This window comes from Nyctibius grandis, chromosome 6 (assembly GCF_013368605.1).
Source record: "Nyctibius grandis isolate bNycGra1 chromosome 6, bNycGra1.pri, whole genome shotgun sequence".
In the NCBI taxonomy this organism is placed as follows: Eukaryota; Metazoa; Chordata; class Aves; order Nyctibiiformes; family Nyctibiidae; genus Nyctibius; species Nyctibius grandis.
The window spans coordinates 1,482,016-1,503,458 of record NC_090663.1 but is presented as its reverse complement, the minus strand read 5'-3'; the positions used below and the strand labels follow the sequence as shown (position 1 = coordinate 1,503,458).

General features: G+C 59.0%; 1 protein-coding gene across 1 annotated transcript; it reads right to left on the bottom strand.

The window, feature by feature from the left end:
• Positions 1–305: 305 nt before the first annotated feature.
• Positions 306–8,847, bottom strand: EMX1 (empty spiracles homeobox 1). Its single transcript, XM_068404071.1, has 3 exons — positions 8,478–8,847; positions 6,072–6,256; positions 306–473 (listed from the first exon to the last, which is right to left on the bottom strand). The coding sequence occupies exons 1-3, from the start codon at positions 8,845–8,847 to the stop codon at positions 306–308; spliced, it is 723 nt and encodes a 240-aa protein (XP_068260172.1).
• Between the last annotated feature and the right edge of the window lie 12,596 nt (positions 8,848–21,443).

Below are 21,443 nucleotides of genomic sequence, written 5' to 3'. Positions count from 1 at the left end.
CTGACGGACGGCTTCCAGCGCGGAGGAGGATGCGCGGCCACGTCCCCAGGGCCGCGGGCGCCCCGGCAGCCTCCTCTTCCTCCTCGGCTCGGTGGCGGGAGCACCCCGAAAAGCACCTCCGAGGGACGCCGCGGCGGCGGGGGGACGGGGTGCGGGTCCCCGCTCGGGCCGGGCGCCCCGGAGGAAAGACGGCGGGTGGCGGCGGCGGCGACGTCCCTAGAGTTCGTTTGGTGACGCCGCCTGTGTCCCCCCTTCCTCCCCCGGGTTCCTCTCCATGGTGGCTGCACCAGGAGCCTGTCCCTGCCTTAGTCGTTGGAGGTGACGTCGATGTCTTCTCCGCTCGACTGCTTGGTGGCGAGGCGCCATCGGTTGATGTGGTGGGAACCTTTCTTCTTCTGGTCCGAGTCGGGTCCTTCCTCCTCCAGCTTCTGCCGTTTGTATTTCGTCCTCCTGTTCTGGAACCACACTTTCACCTGGGGGAGAGGGAGAGATGGGCGCTCGGGGGGGTCCCAGCACAGTTGGCCCCAGCACAGCTGGCCCCGGCGAGGGGTGGTGCTGCAACCAGGCAGCAAGCTCAGTTTTCCTCAGAGACCATCAAAAAAGAAGTCCCCGTACCTCCAGGAGTGTCCCACAGCCACCCTGCCCTGCCTCAGTTTCCCTTCTGTCCAGGGGGGACAAACACAGCGGGTTGGTGCCACCTCCAGCGCTGCTTTGCTGCACATCCCGGCCTTGGAGAAACCCAAGATGGGTGAAGGACACTCAATGACACCTCAGACGTGGGGCCAGCAGGAACACGGGACCCTCCTTACAGCACCACAACCCGGTGCCCATCACCCTAGTGTCTGGGCTGCTCCCCCAATTGGCACAGCACGGTGCCAGCAGGTAAACCCGGCCCCGTTTCACTTGGTCACTGGTGTCAGGGTGCCATGAGCACAGTGACCACATGGGATGGCACACAGAGCCATCCCCAGGCCACCTCCAGCAAGGACCTGTGTCCCAGGGCCAGGGTGGCATCATTAGGCTTGGGCTGGACTGTATATACCCAAGTAGCTAATTATAGATTATAATTACAATTATAGGTAATTAATTTACCACATTTAGGTTTCAGGAAACCCTTTCCACCATGATGGTGGCCCAGGAGCCCGCAGAGGCAGCGGGGTCCCATCCCTGGAGATAACGCCCTCCTCGCCTGCCCGAAGCCCCAGGCACCCTGCTCGGACCCCGCACACCCTCGATGCCAGCGCTGGGACCACGGCGTGTGGCGGGGCTGGGCACGGCAGCACGGGCACGGCGCTCGGTTTGGGATGCTGAAAGCATCCATGTAGCTGGTGATGCAGGGTGCCGTGCAGCCGGGGATGCGGGGTGCTGCAGCGAGGGATGCGGGATGCTGCAGCGAGGGATGCGGGGTGCCAGGGGCAGCAGTGTGGGATGCTGCACCTGGGGATATGGGATGCTGCACCTGGGGATATGGGATGCTGCCAGCAGCGGTGCGGGATGCTGCAGGCGGGATGGGGGATGCTGCTGGCAGTGGTGCAGGATGCTGCGGGTGGGATGCGGGATGCTGCGGACTGGGATGCGGGATGCTGCAGATGGCATCTGGGATGCTGCAGGCGGGATGCAGGACGCTGCCGGCAGCGGTGCGGTGCCGCCTGGCCCGAGCACACCCGGTGCCACTGCTCGGCCGCCGCTGCCAGCCCAGCCCAGCCCAGGCCGAAGCTTTTCCCCACTTGCCGGTGGCGTGGTGCCCGCAGCCCCTCCGCCAGCTGCTGCCTCACCTCATCCCCCAGCACCATCACCCCCTGTCCCTCTCCTTCAGCTTGTCTCTGCCCAGGAGCCCCTCGCAGCCAGGCGAAGGCCAGCGTCCCACCCCGCTGCGTCCCCGGGGAGCCCTGCAGGGTGCCACGCAGCCAGCGCCGTGCGAGCCCTTGGCTTCAAGGCAGCCTTGGTCCGTCGCAAGAGCCGCTTTATGGCACCGGGATATATCATAACCCCCCTCCGTGGACTCCAGCCATTTGCTTTCCTTGCTTTGGGGCATTTCGGGAACAATACGGAGCTGGCGCCTTTCATTCAACCGCTGCAAAGCACTTTGCAAACTTTAATTAAAGCTCTCAGCCCTCTGGGAGCGGGGAAGTTGCCTTATCCCTAAATTATAGAAGGGGAAACTAAGGCATAAAGCAATTAAGATGCTTGAGCGAGGCTCTGTGGAGATCAGGGGCGGGTGGGAAGCGGCTCCCGCACGTAAAACCTTTCCTGCCCGGCTGGGTTCAGCTCGGAGACACGCACCGGGGTACCGGGGAGAGGTTCCCCTGCGCTTCCCGACTGGTTTGGAGCAGGAATGGGGATGTTTCCAGGCTGATCGGGCTCCCCAACCCCTCCGGTACCATCTCAGGCCAGAAGCCACAATGAGAGAAGTGTGAGAACGTCGCAGTGGGCAGCACTGGGATAAGCTGCCCCCTCCGATGCCTCATCCCGACTCCAGGAGTAATTGCTTTAACCCCCCCCACCAAGCTCAGGGGGGTTTATCCCTTCCCAGCCCCTCGCCGCATTAACCCTTGTCACGCCGGGTGGTTGCGCATCCCACCGGTGTGATGCTCCCAGGGTCCCTGCCCCGCCGCTCCCCGGGACTGGCCCTGCCCTCCAGGGTCACCACTGTCCCCACACTCCTGCTGCGGGATGGGGATGGTCCCTGGACGGCTCCTGCATCCCCGTCCTGCCTCTACACAGCTCCCACCCACAGCTTTGCCTGCACCCACGATGTGCTACCACCCATCCAGCACCCTGCGGGACACGGCGCCCACCGAGACATCACGCTCTGCTGAAAGGTGACGTTGCCATCACCAAGCTGGGGACAATTAAAATCCAGTGGCTCCGTGTGTGGCTGCCCTGTGACCCAAACCCTGCGACCCAAACCCTGCCGAAGGTTGAGGGCATGGGGATGGGTCTGGGGGTGACCGAGAGGGACCAGCCCCACCATCACCTGGGGCCAGACACTTGTGCCATGCTGTCACCCGAATGTGCCACCACCTCGAAGGGCAGCAGCGCTCCCCTCGCTGCACCCTCGCCTGTGCCTGCAGTCCCAGCCCAGATTTTTCTTCTAGAAACACCCCAAAACTTTTAAGAGCTTGATTTGGGGACAGTCCTCAGCAGGGGACCACTGCCAGGGGTGCAGCCACTCTCCGGCTGTATCTGGGACGTGCATCTTTCTCCTCCTGTGACTCCCAGGCATTCGCTCGGTTAATTATTACCGCTCCTGCCCAAGCGATGCCCGGCTGGCACCGACCCACCGGGGCTGCTGCTGAACACACGGCACTGGGAGGGGATACTGGGGTGTATGGTGCCTCTATAACCACCCCAAACCTCCCGCTGGCAGGAGCCAGGCTGAGGCCTTTGCTTTGTGGGGGGGGGGGGCAGCTTTGAGACCCCGAGTGGGGTTGGCATCACGTGCTGCCAGGGATGGAAAGGCTCTGCCTGGAGAGCCAGACTGCGACATGCAAAATTAAGTCCTGGGAAGTTATTTCCCAGCCCAGGTCGCTCCCCTCGGGTGGTGAAGCGACCTGACGCCACGGGTGATGGGCACAGCAGTGTGACCACAGCGTGGTACCCCACCTCCTCCCCGGCACAGGCATCCCACCCCCGCGGCACGCTGACCCCCAGCTCCTTATCCCATCCAGCTCCCACACTGTGTGTCCCCCCCCACATCACCCCTTCACACACGCACCCCACGGACGCCTCCTCGGGCACAGGCCACCCCGCAGAGCCCTCCCTGCGCCTACTCCAGCCTCACCCCACCTGCGTTTGCTTTGGGACCCTGCGCCGCTGTGGGATTTTCTCCCATTCCCTTTTTATTTTTGGTTGTTGTTACACGGGCCCGTCTTAGCCCAGACTAACACAGCCCCTTGGTAGGAGAAAGGATGGGAAGGGGTTAAGCACCGCCACCCTTCCCCACCCCATATCCCGAGGCATTTCCTGATGCTGCAGGTACCCTTTTCACCTTCCCCCTGGGCTGCTCCAGGTGTTGCTCGCCCAGGAGCGGGCACAGCCCAAAGGGCAAAGCTCCCTTTTCCAGGGGCAAGAGCAGCTGGGAAATAAGGCCAGGCCCAGCCATACCGGGCAGCCCCTTCCCAGAGCCGCTAAACCCACCCGAAAATAATAAAAGACCCAAAGTTGGGGGGTTGGACGCGGGGCTGGGGTGAAAACACGCCTGTGTCACCCAGCGTCACACCGGGGCTGCGTGTCACTGAGGACAGGGCTGGTTTTCCACGGGTGCACGTAGGATTCATCACTGGATTAATAATAATAATACTAATATTAATAATAATAATAATAATACTGCCTGCTTTTGGCACAGTCACCGCTCTGTCTGTCTCTCCCACCCCGCCGATCCCGGTACTTTGATGCCCACCCCGTATCACATCCCTCTGCACATCGGGGTAATTAAAAGCATATTTTTAATAAAGATTATTTTTCTAAAGCCCCAAAGCTGAAAGGGAAAAAGCCTTCCCTGTCGCCCCGCAGGCCCCCGCCTCCGGGGACGCTTTGCTGGCACTCACGGCCACCTAAGTCCCCAGCCTGAAGCTCTTTCCCCCACAAGAGCCAGCCCCAGTGCCCCCAAAAACCCCTCGCCGTGACCCGCACCCGCTCCCTGCCCGCCAGTGATGAATGAAGCGGCTGCAGCAGCTTTCCAAAAATACAGAAATACCCGACAATAAAATACGTTGTGGTGCATTAAAAAAATAATTATCTATATTGCCTCTTTCCATTTCTAAATGCCCCCCCGGACAGGCTGCTTTTGCCCCAATAAATTGCATTATTGCACTGAGGCTCGGGGCGATGATGCAAAATCCGACGGACTCGCTGAGCTCCCCCTCGGGCATCCCGCAGCCGCCCTTTCTGCCCGGACAAGTTGCTGGTTGTTCTTTGACCTTTGGGGTTTTTTTGTGGTTTTGTTGTTTTTTTTTTTTTTTCCCTTTATACATCATTTTCAGCCCGGAGAGGTGACAGAAGCAGCAAGGAAAGGACCCGAGCTGGGTGCCAGCTACTGCGAGCCGCAGGGCTGGGGAGGTCGGGGCAGCACCCGCATCAGCACACAAACGGCTTCTGGGTTTTGGGGGCTCGGTCCATCCTCCCTGATACCTTCACCTGCGGTTTCCCACTGTCCCCATGACAGTGACATTTCCCTCCCGGTACCTTCCCTCTCGCAGCGATGGGGTTTTGCTTGGCAGAGCCCAGGCAAGGACGAGGCGGGCTGGTACCGGGAGCACCCACGGCTCCAGCTTTATTTTCCAATTGTATTAAAGGATAAAAATTAAATTAATTCAGAATATAGGCCAAATTACCTGGCCAGATTTTGGAGAAAACTTTATCCATCGACTCAGTTGCTGAATACGATGGGAAATAGCGTGCCCATGCCCAGAGCTTTTGGGAATATCTGCTCACGGGGACACCGGGCTTGGGCACGCACAGAGATGCTCAGCCCCAGCTCCCCTGTTTTCCCCCAAAACCACACGCTTTTCTGTTTCCCTTCATCCCTTCATCATTTCTCAACACCTGTGAAATACCTTTTCTAAAAAAAAAATCCCAAAGTTGCAGCTGAAATAAATGCCCTTGGGCAGGCGCCCGTCTCTGCGCCCGTCCTGACTTCGGGGCACCGCGGGGTTTGTGCACAGCACCGAAGCGGCACGACTGCGGGGCCCGTTTGCAGGATTTAACGCTGCTGCTGCTTTTTTAGCTGGATTTTTAAAACCATATATTCCTCTCGGGGAAAACATCCCAACAAGCAAGAAATAACACCAGGAAACCGCTCTGGAGCGTGGCAAAACGCGAGATCTCCGTTCCCAGCCTCACGCCCTGCCAGGGACCACCATAAGGATCAAACGCTGCGGCAAAACCAAACCCAAACCCCCCCTGAGCCCACGCGAACCCGCACGGTCCGGCCACGCTTCCCTGGCCAAACCCAGCTGGGATTTTGCAAAGCGCAGCCCCAGCCCGTCCCCGCTGCCCGACGCTGCTCCCGCCGGCGGACGGACGGACAGACGGATGGACTGGGGGCTGTGGGGTGGGTGGGCAGGTACCTGGGTCTCGGAGAGGCTGAGGCTGCTGGCCAGCTGCTTGCGCTCGGCGCCCACCACGTAGTGGTTCTTCTCGAAGGCCCGCTCGAGGCGCAGGAGCTGCGAGGGCGAGAAGGCCGTGCGGATGCGCTTGGGTTTGCGGGCGAAGGGGCCGTGGAGGAGCAGGCTCTCCTGGGACACCTCGCTCCCTGCGGACAGAGCGGAGTCAGGGTCCCGCGCCAGCACCCCCCAGCTGTGGGACCACAGGGGGATGCTGGGGACACTTGCCCTGGGACACGGGGAGGAGAGACAAGGGGACATTGGGGGGCCCTGGGTGCTTTCCCTGCACTGAGGTTGCACCATTTGTCCCCCCCAAGCACCGCGGTGCCGTGGCCGTGCTCGCTCCCCGGCTGCCCTCGGTGCCGTGGTGGGGCTGGACATGGGGGCAATGGGAGGGGAAGGGAAAGGAGAGAGAAAGAAAGAGAGGGAGAAGTGGGGAGGCAGAGAAAAAAACAGAGAGAAAAAGAAGATTAAAAAAGAGAAAGAAAGAGGCAACCTAAGAAAGTGACAGGAAAAATGATACAGAAAGCGAGAAGTGAGAAAGAAAAGAAAGAAAGAAAGAAAGAAAGACAAAAAGGAAAAGAAAGAGTGAAAGAGAGAAGGAAAACGGGAAAGCAAGGAAGAAAAAGAAAGAAAGAAAGAAAGAAAAGAAAGAAAGAAAAGAAAGAAAGAAAAGAAAGAAAGAAAAGAAAGAAAGAAAAGAAAGAAAGAAAAGAAAGAAATGAAAGAAAGAAAGGAAAGAAGGAAAGAAAGAAAGAAGGAAAGAAAGAAAGAAGGAAAGAAAGAAAGAAAAGAAAGAAGGAAAGATAGAAATGAAAGAAAGAAAAATAAAAAAAATAACAAGAAAGAGTGAAAGAGAGAGCAAGAGAAAAAATAAAAGAAAGAAAGAAGGAAATAAGGGAAGAATGAAAGAAAGGAAGAAAAGAGAGAAAGAAAAGGCAGAAAGAAACGAAAGAAGGAAAAAAAAAGAAAAATAAATAAAGATATAAAAGACAAGCAGGACGGCAAGAAGGCATCGGAGGGAAGGGCAGAGGCAGGGGGACGGGCAGGCAGCCGGCTCCAAGCCGGAGCGGGGAGCCCCCCGGAGCCTCTCCCGGGCCGGGCCGGGGCCGGGATGGGACCGGGGCCGGTGGGGGCCGGGCCGGAGCCGTGTCCCCGTGGGCCGGTGCCCCCGGGCGCCGCCGGCAGCGGCCGCAGCCCCCGGCGGAGCCGCCGGAGCCCGGAGCCGGGCGAGGGGTTGGTGCCGAGCAGATAACCCTAATCTGGGCTCCTCCGGCCCCCGGGACCCCCCGGGACATCGCGGAGGGGACAGCGGGGACAGCGAGGGGCTGGGGATAAAAGGGAAAGGAAAGGAAAGGAAAGGAAAGGAAAGGAAAGGAAAGGAAAGGAAAGGAAAGGAAAGGAAAGGAAAGGAAAGGAAAGGAAAGGAAAGGAAAGGAAAGGAAAGGAAAGGAAAGGAAAGGAAAGGAAAGGAAAGGAAAGGAAAGGAAAGGAAAAAGGGGCAGGACACAGGCAGAGAAAGGAAAAGAAAGAGGAAAATAAGAAAGGGAGAGACAGAAAAGGAGAGAGAGAAAAGAAAAATAAAGAAAAGAGAGACAGAGAGTCAGAAAAAGAAGAGAAAGAAAGAAAAAGAAGGAAAGAAAGAAAGAAGGAGAAAAAGAAAGAAAAAGGAAAGAAAGAAAAGGAAAGAAAGAAAAGGAAAGAAAGAAAAGGAAAGAAAGAAAAGGAAAGAACGAAAGATAAAGAAAGAAGGAAAATAGGGAAAAAAAAGCTATAAAATCAAACAAAATCTCCCTGTGCCGCCGAGATCCCCCGCAATCTTTCCTTTCGTTCCCGAGAAGGAGGAACCCAAACTCCGGCTCCGCCAGCCGCGGGGCCGCGCAGGGAGGCGGCAGCGCCGGTGCCGTCCCCGGGAGCCCCGCAGTGCCCGGCCGGGACCCCGCTCCGGCCGCGGCGGAGCTGCCGCGGGGCTGCCCCGGACCCCCCGCTCTGCCCGGGCACCGGCACCGGCACCGGCAGCGGGGCCGCGCGGCAGCCGCACGCCGGCTCCAGGGCTGCGGGAGCGCACCGGTACCGGGTGTGCAAAGGCACCGGGGTGTAAATGCACCGAGCACCGGAGTGTGCAAATGCGCTGAGCACCGGTGTGTAAATGCACTCAGCACCGACGTGTAAACGCACTCGGTACCGGTGTGCCCGGAGCACCGGCCGTGCGCGCAGGCACCGCAGCAACAGGTTTTGCCTCCGGGTTTCCCCCGGCCTCCCCGGTTAACGGGGCCCGGTGCCGGGCAGGGCAGCCGGCGATCCTCGCTCCGCGCCCCCTCCGCGCCCCCTCCGCGCCCCGGGAGCCGGTTGGCGATGCCCGCAGCTCACCTTGGAAGCGGTGCCCGAAGAAGCGGTTCCGCAGCACCCAGGGGTAGAAGTTGAGCGGGTCGCGGTGTTGCGGCCCGAAGAAGGAGTGGGGGTGAGGCAGGGCCGAACCCCCCAACTGATGGGGCCCGACGGGCAGCGCCGGGTGCCCCACGGCCTCGGGGAAGACGAGCTCGGTGCTGCCGTAGAGGGCCCGGCCGGCGGCGGCGGCGCCCTGGAAACCGGGGGAGAAGGCGGCGGCGGCGGCGGCGTCGGCGGCGGGGCCGGGGTAGGCGAGGGCGGCGGGGCGCGGGGGCTCCTCGGGGCCGAGGTGGGTGTCTTTGCCCACCAGAGACTCGATGGTGAAGCAGCGCTTCGCAGACGGCTGGAACATGGTGTGAGCCGGGAGGGGTTGGGGGGGTGGGGGGGCCGGAGCGGGGCCGTTCCTCCCGGTGTGTACACGCGTGTGTGTGTGTGTGCAAGAAACCTCCCCCCGGGCAGCGCACACACACACACACCCGCCCCGCCGCCCACCCGCGGGCGCCCACGCACCCGCGAGCCCCGGGCAGCCGCTACAAATACGGCCGGTACCTGGCGGGGCCCGGGGGAGGGGGCGGCCGCACCTGCTCGGGCCGGGGCCGGCGCCGGGGCCGCGGCCGGGGCCGGGCGGGCAGGGGGAGGCGGGCAGGGGGGAGGCAGGACAGGCAGGGGCAGGGGGAGGCAGAGAGCGCCCGAAAAACTGGACTGGAGCCGCTCCCACGAAGTTGTGGGAGAGGGGCTCCGGCTGCGGGGTTGTTTTTCCCTTCTTCTTTAAATAAAAAATTAAAAAAATAAATAAAATGTCTTTTTTAAAAAAAAAAAAATCCTTTTTTCTCTTTTTTTTCTCTCCCCCTCCTTTTTTTTTTCGCTTCTTAAATAAAAAAATATCTCCGCAACGGCGGTTTGTAACTCCGCGGCTCGGGGAGCTGCCGGCCGGGAGGGAGGGAGGGAGGGAGGGGAGGTGAAACCCACCCCCGCGCCTCCCCGCCTCCCGCACAAGCTCCGCTCCCCTCCGCGGACCCCCCGCCTCCAAAGGCAGCACCTTCCCCCCGGCCAAAAACTCGCTCTTCCCACGGGGCCGATCCTGCGCTGGGAATAAAGAAAAAAAAATGTAACAAAAACCAACAATAACCGGCGATTTTAGGTGTTTTTTCCCCAGCGCGGGGGGGGGGTTGCGCGGGGCGCGCAACCCCTGCGCGGGCCGGTCCCGAGTTCACTCCGCAGTTTGGCTCTGCTCGGAGTTTGGTTGGCCCGCGGAGGCGGGGGCCAACCCTCCCCTCCCGCACAAAGGGGGTTGAAAGTCTATTTTCCACTTGGCTGCATTGAAATACTCCGAGCGGGCACCCGCGGATCCTTTCCCCCCGCGGAGCGGCGAGCGCTGCTGCTGCGCGCCCGCGGGCTTTGCGCGGAGTCACTCCCGCAAGAAGCTGCGGGGAAGAAGGGAAAGGGGAGGGAGAGAAAAAAATACCTGAAACCCCCCCGAAATGAAAGCCGAAAAATGGAGCGAACGCGTCGCCGAAGCGCTTTTATTTGTATTTTTATTTCTGAAAAAGAGAGAAAAAAAATAATCCATATTTTAAATATCTATTTGTATTAAAAAATGGAAATAAAGAAGCGGGGCTGGGTCAGGCGGCTGGCGGAGAGGGCACCCGGGTGCGGAGCGGGACGCACCCGCGGAGGGATGGGGAAGGGAAGGGGGATGCGGGGAGAGCGCTGGGCTCAGCCGCGGGAGCTGCGCCCGGCTCCGGCCCATTTGTGGAATTTAATTTAAATCAATTTAATATCGTTTAATTCAATTTAATTTAATTTTTATTTTCCTCGCTGTTTTTCTCCCCCCCCGGGCCGGGGGTCGGCGGGGCGGGGTGCGGACCCCCGGCCCCCGCTGCCCCGCAGCCGCTCCCCCCCGGGGCCGGGCGCTGGCAGAGCCGCGGCCGCGCAGCGCTGCGCGGGGCCGGCGTTTCGTTTCGTGCGGATCTCGCCGGCTTTGAGCATCTTCTGCGGGGGAAAAAAAAAATGCAAAAGATGAAAAAGCCGGTCGGGTGCTGGCTGCTCGCCGCGGGGATCCCCCCGCAGCTTCGCCCCGTCTCCACTGGAGGCTTTTTAGGGGGAATTGCTTTGGTTTGGGGGATAAATCGCTCTCTTGAAAAATTATAAACCTTTAAGCTGATTTTTTTTGCCGATGGTTTTCAGTCCCGGCTCGGGGTCCAGGCGAGGCTCCCTGGATGCTCCGGAGGGAGCCGGGAAGCTGCTACGCTGAAACGAAGCGAGAACCCCAAATTTCTCTTGACATTTCTTTTTCCCCAGGCCTGCTCCCAGCTCCAGGATAATTCAGGCAGGATCTTTATCCCTCATGGGAATAAAACACGGACCCCTCCCCAGGTGGGGGCCTTGCTCTGGGTCCTGGTGGCCTCAGATTAAGAGGAAAACTTCAGCCCCTGCACCCCGGGGAGGAGGTGGGCCGGGAGCAGCCTGCTGGGTTGCCGGCCAGGAGGAGCTGGGAGTGGAGGAAAAAAACATTTTATTTTTTAACGAAAGAGCCGCGGAGCGTGGCAGTGCGGTGGAGGGACGCAGCCGGCAGCGGCGGTGGGCAGGCAGGGTGGGCAGAGGGGTGCTGCACCGGGCTTAGGGGGTGCTGGTGGGGGAAAGAGGGGGGTTTGGTGCTTGGTGAAATACACCAGTGAGGATTTTTCAAGGAGCAAACGAAAGAAGAACGAAGGAGAGGGAGAGGGGGACAGGAGAGGCACCAAAAACTGGCCTTGGGGTTGGGGACAGAGGGTTGGCTCCAGGGATGCTTGGGGACGGGCAGCGGGTCCATCCCCATCCATCTGCATCCCCCCAGCCCTGGTCACTCCTCGCTTGCCTGCACCCTAATCCCTGCCTGCACCTTAATCCCTGCCTGCACCCTAATCCCCGCCTGCACCCCAATCCCCGCCTGCACCCTAATCCCTGCCTGCACCCCAATCCCCGCCTACACCCAAATCCTCACCTGCACCCTAATCCCTGCCTGCACCCCAGTCCCCACCTGCACCCCAATCCCTGCCTGCACCCTAATCGCTGCCTGCACCCTAATCCCCACCTGCACCCAAATCCTCACCTGCACCCCAATCCCTGCCTGCACCCCAATCCCTGCCTGCACCCCCACCTCCCCCCGCAGCCCCCGGGGCAGGAGCAGGCTGTGCCGGGGCCGCATCCTGCTCGCTGCCGGCAGGTGCAGTCCGTCCCCTCCGCCTCGTTAATCGGTAACACATCGGCCACCAGCATCAAAGGGCAGAATGTGGAAAATCAGGCCCCGGGCCCCGGAGCGTGGCCACGGGCGCAGCTCACCGGGATGTTAAAAGTTGACCAGACTTCAAAGTGCTGGATCATTTCCTTCGCCACGGGCACAGCTCCTCACCCTGCCCAGATTGCTGCTCCTCATCCTTCAAGTGTGGCCCCGAAGGGAAGAAGGGTGGAATGGGGCTGTATTTTGGGTTGGGGGGCTAAGGAGGTCCAGAACCTGCCTGTCCCGGGCGGCTCCCCCATTCCTGCTCCTTCGGCTTTTAGGTTTTTTTATTCCCCTTGGTTGAGGGATATGCTGGATGGGAATGAACTGACCCTACACAATGTGGTGGTCTTCAGAGGGTTATTCATCTCGTCTCCTTCAGTCTCCCTTTTTTAAGATGGTTTTGTCAACTGGTCCATCACTGGTGTATGGATGGATGGATGGATGGATGGATGGATGGATGGATGAAGATGAGATGGGAATGGTGGGGATGGTGGTAGATACAGACATTGGCATGGATGGATGGGAGATAGCTTTAGTCTATGGAGTCACGCTGATATAGAGAGAGGATCCCACCATGGAGCCCAGGAACGGGAAGCCACCCAGATCATGTAGCTACAGGCTGGAAGAGGTCAGTCCAGCAAGTGAAGATGCTGCTGGGTCCTCACCCACCCACTCAATGGTCACGCTGGCTTTCCCATGGGGGCTGCATCCACCCTCGCCTCTCCAGCGTGGCTTGACTGCTATATTGGTTCAGAAACCCTGCACAGAGATGGTCTCTGGTGTGATGGGTCCTGGTGGGCTTCCAGCATACTCAGAGGTGGGAGATCTTGAAGGCCATTTGGTGTGGACATAGCTGTGGCTTTGGTGGTTGCAGTCACATGTCATGAAAGGGAATATTGCGCTTGCAAAGCAAACAGGCTCCTTATAGACATCGAAAGCCCCAGCTCCTGAAAGGATCATCTCGAGATGATTGTGCAGGTGCCCGTAGCCCTCATAAAGCCTTTCAGGAAGCTGTGGCACCCTCGGTCGGTGGTGACAATGCCCATCCCAGCGCTGAGGCTGCACCCACACCCGGGACAGAGATCGCTTCGGTCATTTCTGCTTGGCGAGGTGGTCCCACAGCACCGCGGCTTTGGGGAAAGTCGTTGGGACTCATTAGTTGAAAGTGATGCGCAGAGGCTGGGCACTTGGGGACCTTTCCCCTGACCTTGTGCCTGACCTTGGGGTCTCCATGTCTCCTGTTTGCCCATGGGCGAGTGGGGCAACGAGTTGGCTCGCCCAAGCCGGGGCCCATGGAGGGCAGCAGCACTGAAACATGGTCCTCCTTGGGGACCTGCTGGGGTGACAGCAGGTATGGCACCAGGGGACAGAGCTGCTGGGGTCCCTGAGCCCTTCTCCGTAGCGAGGGGTGCAATCCAGCCCCCCCCAGCCCCCAGGAGCAAACTCAAACCAGTGACCTTGAGTTGTCATCTCGGTCCCTGGGGTGGCAGCAGCGGTGGGCGCGTGGCATCGCTGTGCCCCAGCCCGGAGCAGATCTCTCCCTCATCCCTGATCCCAGCCTTTACCCCTCCTCAGGAGGCCACGGCCAGGAGCTCCGTGCTTCAGCACCGTGATTCCTGGGGATGGTTTGGGGGGTTCACACCACTGGCAGCATGAAGAAGAGCCCAGCTGCGGTGTGTGGGTTCAGCCAGCCCTCCCCACTGGTTTTGGGGCTGAAGACTGGTCTTCCAGCTAACATCCCACCACGTCCCTCCCTCCAGGGCTATCAGGTGTAGCCCTTAGATATACTTTTCCACCCATGGCAGGGTCATCACTGTGGCAAAAATATCTTTCTAGGGGAAATTTTGACACAAGAAATTACTCCTCCAGCCCTGGGGAGGCTTCGGGTGCTCCCTCGGATGGCACCGGAGCGTGACCCCCATGTTGGACCCTCCTGGGCTTGCACTGGTTTTGCCCCAGCAGGTGAAGAAAGCAAGATCTCCAGCACGATGGAACCATCTCAGGGGTGGGGAAAGGTGCGATGGTGGGGAGAGAGGCCATCCCCACTCGGGTGCTGGGAGACTCCCCCCAAAACCCCACGGGGACCCCTGGGAGAGTCCCCCCAAAACCTCTCAGTGTTATATCAGGGAAGATCTTGGACTTGGCTCCCCCTCACCTCCCCAACGTGCCGTTAAATGGCATCGAGACGGTGTATCAGCCGCTTACATATGGCGCTTAGAGACGCCAAACTTATTAGCACAATAAAACTGCTGCGAAGGAGCTTTCCTGCCTCCCTCCCCGCGCGGAGAGCATCGCTGTTGGAAGCACCTGGCTGCCTCGTGTGGAAACACCCGGGGCTGCTCTTCATATGGCACCCGGGAAAATAAATATCTGAATCAGCCAGGGTCCCCTCCCAGCGTCTCCAGAGCTCGGCTATGAGGACAGGAGCCTGTTGGAGCGAGTCCAGAGGAGGCCATGAAGATGCTCAGAGGGCTGGAGCCCCTCTGCTCTGGAGACAGGCTGAGAGAGCTGGGGCTGTTCAGCCTGGAGAAGAGAAGGCTGCGGGGAGACCTTCTAGCACCTTCCAGTACCTGAAGGGGCTCCAGGAAAGCTGGAGAGGGGCTTTTTACAAGGGCATGGAGTGACAGGATGAGGGGGAACGGTTTTAAACTGAAAGAGGGGAGATTGAGATGAGATCTGAGGAAGAAATTCTTTGCTGTGAGGGTGGTGAGACCCTGGCCCAGGTTGCCCAGAGAAGCTGTGGCTGCCCCCTCCCTGGCAGTGTTCAAGGCCAGGTTGGATGGGGCTTGGAGCAACCTGGTCTGGTGGAAGGTGTCCCTGCCCGTGGCAGGGGGTTGGACTAGATGGTCTTTAAGGTTCCTTCTAACCCAAACGAGTCTGTGATTCTCTGATTCTGTGACAGGGAGCTGGGGACCCCTCGGAGCGGTGGGGTTTAGAGCCATGGGGTGAAGCCACCCCATCCCACCTGGGTCCTACCTGGGGTAGTGCCGTGCCTCGAGGGGATGCAGGGCTCGGGGGTGCTGCTGGGTGGGACACACCACGCTCTGCCTCTTCCTCCTGCTTCACTTCGGAGGTGGCAGAGGGGGACCCCACCTGACTCAGCCACTGACGTTCCTGGATGCCGCACGAAAGGCACCGCCGGGTGTTTCCGTACGAGGCGGCCAGGTGCTTCCAACAGCGACATCCTCCCGGAGAAAAATAGGCAGGAAAGCTCCTTCGCAGCAGTTTTATTGTGTTAATAAGTTTGGCGTCTATAAGCACCATATGTAAATGCCTGCTATACTGTCTTGCTGCCATTTAACATTATGCTGCGGAGGTGAGCGGGAGCCAAGTCTGCAGCATTTCGACTAATACGTGAGGAGCTGCCAACTCTGGGGGGGCTTTTCTCTTCTTTTTTTGTCCCAAAAATTTAAAGTTAGCAATCTGCCCGTGCCAAAATGACTCGGACCCTTCCGTCTCTGTCGCTGTTTCTAGGAAAATGGGTCAATATTAGGTTCATTTAGCCCCGGTGGCAGCTCCAGGCCCCGGCGCTGGGATGGAAAATCCAGTCTTGTTGGGTACCCCGGTGCCCATCGCTGCGGCGAGGGGCGAGGAGAGAGTGGAGCCGCTGCCCCACGCAGCTGTGGCTGGTGGCTGGGGAGGTGCCTCTGTGTCTCCCCTTCCCCCAGGGGGGGAAAAAAGACAAAACAAGGGTAAAAAAAAAAAAAAAAATTAAATATAAACCGCCGTGAGTTTCTCCCTCTCGCAAGTAATTTTCAGTTAATTTATGTTGAATCAATGGTTCCTCGCAGTCATATGGATGGCAGGCTCCCAGCCATTATTAGTGTAAACAGATTTGTGAGCGGTATATTTAGCTGTTCCATATTGCTTTTAGGAAATGTGCACATTTCCATGGCGCACACAGAGAGGGCCATACCCTGCCACCGCTCCGCAGGTGGGGACGGGGCCCTACGGAGCCACCCGCGCTCCTGGCCTCCTCTTCCTCGCCGCAGGGTGCAGAGTCCGGATCCAGCTCACAAGGGTGGAGACGGAGGTGTTTGCAGCAGGGAGGTCCCTCAGGGTGGGTGCCCAGCATCGTTTTGGTGCTCCAGGGCACCCACCGGTTCCCCAGAGCTCTGGGCAGTGTCACCAGCCTACAAGTGGGATGAGCTGAGCCAGGGCTCAAGCACCGATGGGGGTGAATCCCCACGGGCTCGGCCACCTGTGCTGCCTGGGGTGGGCACCCACCCAGGGACCACGCTGGGGTCCAGGTGGCACATCCACCCTGGGATCACTTTGGGATGCAGGTGGCACATCCACCCTGGGATCACTTTGGGATGCAGGTGGCACATCCACCCAGGGACCATTCTGGGATGCAGGTGGCACCTTCACCCTGGGACCACGCTGGGGTGCAGGTGGCACATCCACCCTGGGACCATGCTGGGATGCAGGTGGCACATCAACCCTGGGACCATGCCGGGATGTAGGTGGCACCTTCACCCTGGGACCACTTTGGGATGCAGGTGGCACATCCACCCAGGGACCATTCTGGGATGCAGGTGGCACCTTCACCCTGGGACCACGCTGCGATGCAGGTGGCACATCCACCCAGGGATCACTTTGGGGTGCAGGTGGCACATCCACCCTGCGATCACTTTGGGATACAGGTAGCACATCCACCCAGGGATCACTTTGGGATGCAGGTGGCACATCCCCCAGCCATGCCGTGGGCACGGGGCGCAGCGACCGCATCCCTTCCGCGCAGCATCCTCCCGCTGCTCCCCTCGTCTGTGCCATCGAGGGAGGGTCCCCAGAGGCGGACAGGATCGGGCCCTTCCCCACCTCCGTGCCAGCCTCCCCCGCGCCGCCGCACGCCTTGCTGGCCGCCAAAATAACCCAGAAACGCCGAATCCGGAACCCGCTGCCTGCTCACGCGTGCCGGGACGGCACGAAGCGTGGGCGCAGCCCCTCCGCCAAGGAACCGGGGCAGGATACGGCCCTGGGGGGCTTTTTGCTATTTTAATTTTTCCCTGCCAACTTGCCTGCGTGCCCAAAAATAGCTGCCACGAGCGCGGGCTGGCACGGGCGGCGCGGAGCATCGCCAGCCTGCGGCGGTGAAAGGATTTGGGCAACAGCTCACCATGGCTACCCGGCCCGGGGAGAAATATGCCGGCTCTGGGGGGAGGGTGCTGGCCCCTTTCATGGAGGAGAAAGCCGCGACATCAGGGCTCTCTTGTTGGATGTCACCTTCTCCCTCCCGCCAGCGTGAAAAATCAATTAGGAAGAATTAGCGACGTGTCAAGGGGTGTTGTGCGGGGAGAGTTATGGGCCCCATCCTGCCCAGCGCTGTGCGGGTTCACCCAGGAGAAGGTGTCACCACTCCCTCGGCCATCCCCACCACCATCACAACCCCAAAACCATCATGGCCAGGCACCCAGGGTGTGCCGATTTCCAGCCCACGTCCAGGGATCTACACGCCACCCCAGCACTCCCTGCCTCAGTTTCCCCACCCCTGCGATGGGGCTTGCCTGGACCGCAGCTCTGGTCTCCCAGAGACCCCGTGGGAGCCCATCACCGTGGCTTCGGGACTGGAACCACTTCAGTGGGTGCGTCACTCGCACCGTGCTGCCGCGTTTCTCTCCCCTCCTCTTTCTGCGTGTGTGTGTATATATATAAATAAGAAGGAAAAAAAAATATCCCAAACTCTGATTAAAATCCCTTTTTTCATTCACCTGCCCATCTTTCCTCTGTCTCCATCTCCCATTCTACCCAAACTCATAATTAATCGCTCAAGGCAAAAGTAATGAATGTTAATTGGCCATCTGTACAAAGACTAATTAAAATCTACCATGCTGGGGATTAAAACATACCTATAGCAACTGCCTGAATTGCGAATGAGACAGAGGAGAGATTGAGAAAACAGCTGAAAGGCTTGTGCGAAACGCAATCGCGCTTAGGTGTGAGATGAGCTGCGGCTCGGAGATCTGAGATGCTTTATTATTAAATTAAGGAAAAAAAAAAGAAAAACAAAAAAAAAAAAGGGGGTGGGGAAGAAACTTGTGAGCTGAGTGGGGAGGTGGTGTAATGGGAAGAAAGGCCGTGGGAGATTTCAAAGGTGGAGTAAAACCCTTTGGACCCCAACGTTGCGGGTTTGGTTTGGGTGAGGATAATAGCTGCCCTATCCCCTCCCTGATGGGAGGGAATATTGCACGGTGGCTTTGGCTTTTTAAGGGTTCTGGATGTGAAGAAATTGCGCCGGGTGCTGGGCAGCTGCTGGGCTGGAGGGGGGAAAGAAGCATCCCGTGAATTTGCAGAGTTAGGGCCAGAGCGCAGAGCCCGACTGAGGGCAGCATCGGCAGCCGGGCGTCTGGTGGTGCGGTCTGCATCCCCCTCCTGCATCCCCCTCTGCATCCCCCCCTGCATCGCCCTCTGCATCCCCCCCTTCATAGAATCACAGAATCACAGACTGGTTTGGGTTGGAAGGGACCTTAAAGACCATCTAGTTCCAACCCCCTGCCACGGGCAGGGACACCTTCCACCAGACCAGGTTGCTCCAAGCCCCATCCAACCTGGCCTTGAACACTGCCAGGGAGGGGGCAGCCACAGCTTCTCTGGGCAACCTGGGCCAGGGTCTCACCACCCTCACAGCAAAGAATTTCTTCCTCAGATCTCATCTCAATCTCCCCTCTTTCAGTTTAAAACCGTTCCCCCTCGTCCTGTCACTCCATGCCCTTGTAAAAAGCCCCTCTCCAGCTTTCCTGTAGCCCCTTCAGGCACTGGAAGGTGCTAGAAGGTCTCCCTGGAGCCTTCTCTTCTCCAGGCTGAACAGCCCCAACTCTCTCAGCCTGTCTCCAGAGCAGAGGGGCTCCAGCCCTCTCAGCATCTTCATGGCCTCCTCTGGACTCCCTCCAACAGCTCCATGTCCTTCTGTTGGTGCCCCCAGAGCTGGACGCAGCACTGCAGGGGGGGTCTCCCGAGAGCGGAGCAGAGGGGCAGAATCCCCTCCCTCGCCCTGCTGGCCACGCTGCTGGGGATGCAGCCCAGGACATGGGTGGCTTTCTGGGCTGCCAGCGCACGGTGCCGGCTCATGGTGAGCTTCTCGTCACCCATCACCCCAAGTCCTTCTCCTCAGGGCTGCTCTCAATCCATTCTCCGCCCAGCCTGTGTTTGTGCTTGGGATTGCCCCGACCCACGGGCAGGACCTTGCACTTGGCCTTGTTGAACTCCATGCGGTTCGCACAGGCCCAGCTCTCCAGCCTGTCCAGGTCCCTCTGGATGCCATCCCTTCCCTCCAGCGTGTCACCACACCGCACAGCTCAGTGTCATCCCCAAACTTGCTGAGGGTGCATCAATCCCACTGTCCATGTCACCCACAAAGATGTTAAACAGGACCGGTCCTAATCCCGACTCCTGAGGAACGCCACTCGTCACTGGTGTCCACCTGGACATCAAGCCGTTGACTGTAACTCTTTGAGTGTGGCCATCCAGCCAATTCTTTATCCACGAGTGGTCCATCTGTCAAGTCCACGTCTCTCCAATTTAGAGACAAGGATGTTGTGTGGGACAGTGTCAAATGCTTTGCACAAGTCCAGGTAGATGACACCAGTCGCTCTTCCCCTATCCACCAGTGCTGTAACCCTGTCGTAGAAGGCCACCAAATTTGTCAGGCATGATTTGCCCTTGGTGAAGCCATGTTGGGTGTCACCAATCACCTCCTTGATTTCCGTGTGCCTCAGTATAGTTCCCAGGAAGATCTTCTCCATGATCTTGCCGGGCACAGAGGTGAGACTGACTGTTCTGTAGTTCCCCGGTCTTCCTTTTTCCCTTCGTGAAAATAGGGGTTATGTTTCCCCTCTTCCAGTCAGTGGGAACTTCACGGGACTGCCACAACTTCTCAAAAATTGTGGATAATGGCTTAGAAACATCATCCCACCATGCATCCTGCTCTGCATCCCGCTCTGCCCCGACGCTGTGTCACTCCCTTGGCCACCCCACCCCGCTCCCGACCCTTTCTTTGCCCTAAATCCTCATCTTTCCAGGCTGGTCACCTCTTTGTTGCGGGGAGGCTTTAGGAGTTGGAGGAACAGTGTAGAACAACTAAGCCAGCACTAATTTTTCATGGGGCTGCTCCTCCTCCACCCCGCAGCCCCGACAAACCCCCATTCCCTGCATAAACACTCCCTGACCCTCCCTGTGCTGCTCATCAGGGGCCAGCCGAGGTGTCCCCTCCGGCGCTGGTGACAGGGCTGGAGGTGGCAGGAGGTGCCCAGGGGTGGAGAGCACTCAGGGGATGCTGGCTGGAGGGTGGCAAGGAGCCTGGACCTTCTCTCCAGTCGGGGTCCCCCTGGCTCAGGGCAGCTCTGGCATGTGCAAAATGCCATTTTTTTGGTTAAAAACAAAAAAAAAAGAGAAAAATTCTTTTCTAGCAGCCAACGCAGGGGGGAGGTTCTGCTAGAAATCACCCACCTGCTGCTCCACTGCCTGGTGCCCCCGGGCAGCCCGAGGCCAGGGCTGTCCCATCCATCCCACGTGCCTGCTCCCCAAACCACCTATTTTTTAACCCCAGGTCCCCAACCCCATCCCCGTGCCCCTGTGATGCCAGGGACCGCTGCTGCCACCGAGCACCCTTCCAGGGGGCTTTTTGGGGTTCCCAGTGGGTGGTGATGGGGAGACTGGGCATCCCCCGGCCCCCGAGCGCGCCGGTACTTCGCAGCCTCGCTGGGAGCACCGGGGCTCAGCTCTGCTCTTGTTTTCTCAGCCCCGGCTGTGTTTACTCCCAACACGAGTGACCGCCGTGGCCCTATTACGGGAGCGGCTGACAGCTCGGCTGACAAGTGCGCTCGCGGCAGGAATGTGAATGCGGCTCCCGGCCTCGGCGCGCTGCCTCGGCGGAGGCTTTGCCGGCGGTGGGGTGGGCAGGGGGAGGCCACGCTGCTGGTGGGTGATGGAGAGCCCTAAGGAAGGAGATCCTGAACCCCGCTCTGCACCCCGAGAAAAGGAGGCTCAGGGGAGACCTTCTCGCTCTCTACAACCACCTGAAAGGAGGGTGTAGCGAGGTGGGGTTGGTCTCTTCTCCCAGGTAACAAGCGATAGGACGAGAGGAAACGGCCTCAAGTTGTGCCACGGGAGGTTTAGATTGGAGATCAGGGACAATTTCTTCATGGAAAGGGTTGTCAAGCAGTGGAACAGGCTGCCCAGGGCAGTGGTGGAGTCCCCATCCCTGGAGGGATTTAAAAGCCGTGTAGATGTGGTGCTGAGGGACATGGGTTAGTGGTGGCCTTGGCAGTGCTGGGTTAACGGTTGGACTCGATGATCTTAAAGGTCCTTTCCAACCAAAACGATTCTGAGATCCCTAAGGAAGGAGCAGCTCTGGGTTTCCCATGGGATCCCACACAGGATGGGGTGCCAGGAGTAAAGGGTGCAGCATGACTTGCTCGTCCTTTCTGGTCTAAATCCCAGTGCTGAGAATCTGCCAGAGTCCCCCAGTATCCTAATGGGAAGGTCCAGGATCCGCTGGGATTATTTGGTGCTTGGGGAAGGGCTGAGCCATTGGCACAGGAGGGTTTCGAGGGGGAACGGTTTTAAACTGAAAGAGGGGAGATTAAGATGAGATCTTAGGGAGAAATTCTTTGCTGTGAGGGTGGTGAGAGCCTGGCCCAGGTTGCCCAGAGAAGCTGTGGCTGCCCCCTCCCTGGCAGTGTTCAAGG

Coding starts and splice junctions, on each gene's coding strand:
- EMX1 (XM_068404071.1), bottom strand. CDS start 8,847: ATGTTCCAGCCGTCTGCGAAGCGCTGCTTCACCATCGAGTCTCTGGTG. Junction 6,257..8,477: donor CTTCGGGCACCGCTTCCAAG/GTGAGCTGCGGG, acceptor CTCTGTCCGCAG/GGAGCGAGGTGTCCCAGGAG. Junction 474..6,071: donor TCAGCCTCTCCGAGACCCAG/GTACCTGCCCAC, acceptor CCTCTCCCCCAG/GTGAAAGTGTGGTTCCAGAA.